Below are 3,937 nucleotides of genomic sequence, written 5' to 3'. Positions count from 1 at the left end.
CCTGGCTGCAAATGGAGCGATCCGAACCAGCATCGCCCTGGGAGCAAAAATAGTGCCCAGCGTGAGACAAAGCACCGAAAGAGAGATGCAACGCGTGCTGGCCCATCCCTTTCTTTGGTTTAAATTGTGAATGACTCCTTGCAGAGCAGGGAAGCCATGACCACAGCAGGGGCAGGGCTGCACCCCAAAGCGGGGGGCACACAGGGCTGGGGCTGGCGGGGGATCGGCAGCGGGGTAACAGCCTCAACCGGGCTGTGTCACCTGGGTGCGCAGGGTCCAGGTCCCCTCTACTGCTCGGGCTCCCCCAGTTCTCCCTGTCCCCTGCAAACAGCTCTTTTCTGTCTTGCTCCGAGGCCAAGGGGGGCTCGGGCTCGCTCACTGCATCGCTCCCATTTCCAGCGTGCGGGACACGCGGTGTCCCCACCCGCCACCCCCATCCTGGCAGAGCAGCTGAGTATTTTGGAAAGTTTGAGGAAGGCTGCAGTGAGTCACCCGCAGCTGCAGCGCCTGGCAGGCTGGGCTGGCCCCCAGCCACCCCCTGGGGTCACGGCACCCCTGGCAGCAGATAGGGGCTGTGGCCATGGCTGTGGGGGGACGGGGCCCCCCCTCTTTCTCCCCAGCATCTCCAGCAAAGAGCTGACCGAGCTCATCGAACGCCTGCAGAAAAATGCCGACCAGGTGGAGAAAAACATTGTGGAGACTGACTCCCGAATGCAGAATGTAAGTGAGCCACAGTCCCATGCGCACCCCATCCCTCCGGTCCCTCCTGTCACAGCCTTTCCCACTCCCCTGCGGTCCCATCTCCTCTCCTGGGGCACACGTGCACGGTCACCCTGCCCCGCGGAGGGGACCTGGGCTGCGATGATCCATCACAGAGGGATGCATGGGTTCCCCCAGCTCCTAGGGGGTGTAACAGGTGATGGGGCCCCAAAATTCTTCCTTACCCAGGGCAGGGTAGCACTGGGCAGAGTGGGGATGCACGTCCCTGGACGTGCAGAGTGGGAACACGAATCCCTGGGTGTGCAGATTGGGGATGTGCATCCCGGGATGTGCACCCCAGCAGGCAGCTGGCGTGGAGGAGAAGGAGCCTGACCCATCCTCCTGTTCCCAAAGGGTCTGGTGCATCCTGAGGTTACACAGCCCCCTGGACCCTTTCCTGCCTGCGGGCTAACCCAGGCGAGGGGAAAGCAAAATACATCCCTAGAAGGAGAGGAGACAGCAGAGCTCCTGCCCAGCTCTGATGCCCAGAGGTGGCATGGCAGGACAACCTCTTGGGCCATTTATTTTCCCTCTCAAATACCGTTTATTTTCCCTCTCGGATACCATTTATTTTCCCCTCGCGACCCTTCCTGCCGCTCTCTGCCCGCCCAGGACTTGCACAAGATCAAGGCGTGCCAGCTGGCACAGTACAAGGAGTTGACGGCTCAGAAGCTCAGTGAGTCTGACAAGCTGCTCTACGTCCTGGATGGGGACGCGGCCATCGCCCGGCACATGAAGCACCCCCAGGGTGACATGATCACAGAAGAGTGAGTACCGGGGTGGGGGGACCCGTCCCTGTCTGCCAGGGAGGAAGAGGCTTCTCCGGGGGCTCTGCCCACGCATTAGGGTGCATCACCCCCGGCCATTGGTGGGCAGGGGCAGAGCCAGGCCGGGTGCACGGCTGCTGCTGGCCAGGTACAAAGCTCTCCACAGAGCCCAGGGGGGTGGTACCTGCCCAGCGTAAAGACACCGATGCTCTCCCCCAGTACCAGCCCGCCCTGAGCTGGCAGAGGAGCAGAACAGCCCTTGGCAGAGGACGGCAGGAACCTTTGCCCTCTCCCTGCCTGGCTGATTGCACAATGTGGCTGCTGACAGCTCTCCGAGGTCCCCCAAGGACAGGGACCCCCCTCCATAGGGGGCTGGGAGAGGATCACCAACAGCCAGCACTGCTGACGCCGGCCTGTGCCCACCTCCAGCATCCCACCCTCGTCTCTCCCTTCCTGCAGCATCCGGCAGCTGAAGGAACGAGTGGCAAACCTGCGTGTCAAACATGAGCAGATCTACAACTTCCCCCTGCAGCACATCGAGCCCCAGGTCAACTGGTCAACAGTGATCGAGGAGAAACAGGTACAACTGGGACCACCAGCAGCACCAGGACCTCGTGCATCTCCCCGTGGAGAAACAGGCTCCTGGGAACCTTCTTGGCTGCTTGATACTGGGAGCAGCAAGGAGTGGGGTGCTGGGTGGTGGGGGTCGTGCAGAGGCAATGGGACAAGGCCAGCTGCAGTGGCACCAGGAGTTGGTGCTCAGTGGCACCACTGGCAGCAGCCAGGCTAAGACCACCAGCAGCACCAGGACCTCGTGCATCTCCCCGTGGAGAAACAGGCTCCTGGGAACCTTCTTGGCTGCTTGATACTGGGAGCAGCAAGGAGTGGGGTGCTGGGTGGTGGGGGTCGTGCAGAGGCAATGGGACAAGGCCAGCTGCAGTGGCACCAGGAGTTGGTGCTCAGTGGCACCACTGGCAGCAGCCAGGCTAAGCGAGGAGAAGCTCCGGGGGCTCGGGGGGCACAGGGCAGTGTCACCAGCCTGGCCTTCAGGGGATGGGCTCCTAAGGTTCAGCCTGCGTTGAGCTCTTGGGTGAGCTTGGGCAGACCTCTGCCCTTCGCCATCCAAGGATGGAGACCATGCTCCCTCTCTGGGCAAAGTGCTCCAGCACCCCTCTGTCCTAAGAGTAGAAAAGCTGCTCCTTATACCAGTCTGTGCTTCCCCCATTTCAATTTACGCCTGTCATCTCTCATCTTCCTACCGCACGCCACCCTGCAGAGCCTGGCTCTGTTTACTCAACAACATCCCTGGAGCTACGGGAAGGATGCTGTTAGGTCCCCCCACAAAGCCTTCTCCTGCCAAGGCTGAACCATCAGCCTCTTTTCTTGAGTCCTTGGCTTGGCATCCCTTGTCACCACTTGCTTTGGGGTCTACTCTGGCCCTTCCTCTTCATTTTATCCCAGCACTACACTTTTCCAGACAGAAAAGGGTTAAAATCCCCAAAATGGCCTTCCCATGGCCATAGTCCAGCACAGCCGCCTTCACCCATGGGCTCCGGGGCACCCACTTGCTGCCACTGCCGGAGCCCCTCCAAGCCCAGTTCCGTGTCCACCTCCAAGAGTTGTTTAGCAGGTCTTGGCCCCCGCCACATCCTGTTTCCGTGTCGCTAACCTCCGCTCCTCTGTGCTGCAGGACGCGTTGAGCAGCAAGGGCTTCGGGACCGACCTGCCGCTGGTCAACAGCCAAGTAGAAGAGCACAACATCTTCCACAATGAGGTCATGGCCATCGGCCCGCACATCGCCAAGGAGGGAAACAAGGTCAGCTCTCCTGCCCTCTCCCTGCTGCCCAGCGAGGTTAGCCCCATCCCGAGCCGCTGGTGAAGGCGAGGGCATCCTGCCACCCAAGCTGCTACCACCTGGACCAGTCTGGGTGGGTGCCCAGATCCACGCCTAACGTCAGAGTTCAGCACCATGCATCCATCTCTAGCTTATCTAGAGTTAATTTATTAATAAATAAATTTATGCCTACAACAAGGCAAATCCCACAAACCCCACACTCCCTCCATCATCGAGCCCCCATGAGACCACCCCACCGCTCTCCAGAGACGCACTCCTAACTCTTGCCTTGCTGTTCCTCTGTTCCCAGGAATACACGAGCGACTTCCAAGCCAAATACCAGAAACTACTGGTAAGAGACCCCCAGGATCCTGGGGACAGAGCCCTTTTGCAGGGGTTCCTTGCCGGGGTGGCCGGGCACCCCCAAGGAACCCACAAAGAGGAGCTTTGGGCTGAGCTCTCCCTCTGACTTTCCCAGGCTGGCTCCCAGCAGCGGCAGCAGGATCTGAATTCCCTCCAGGACTACATGCAGCGCTGCACCAACAAGCTCTACTGGCTGGATCAGCAGGCCAAGGAC

The 3,937-nt window shown here is 60.4% G+C and overlaps 1 protein-coding gene across 1 annotated transcript in view; it reads left to right on the top strand.

Moving 5' to 3' along the window:
- Positions 1-620: 620 nt before the first annotated feature.
- Positions 621-3,937, top strand: part of PPL (periplakin) — a gene marked incomplete at its 5' end in the record, with an annotated part of 17,463 nt that continues 14,146 nt past the window's right edge. The window contains 6 exon segments of the mRNA XM_010084952.1: positions 621-720; positions 1,372-1,526; positions 1,986-2,106; positions 3,217-3,342; positions 3,671-3,712; positions 3,839-3,933. Coding sequence (XP_010083254.1) covers positions 621-720; positions 1,372-1,526; positions 1,986-2,106; positions 3,217-3,342; positions 3,671-3,712; positions 3,839-3,933 — 639 coding nt within the window.

Source organism: Pterocles gutturalis, unplaced genomic scaffold (genome assembly GCF_000699245.1).
Source record: "Pterocles gutturalis isolate BGI_N339 unplaced genomic scaffold, ASM69924v1 scaffold21000, whole genome shotgun sequence".
NCBI lineage: Eukaryota > Metazoa > Chordata > Aves > Pterocliformes > Pteroclidae > Pterocles > Pterocles gutturalis.
This window is presented reverse-complemented; position numbering and strand designations above follow the sequence as displayed.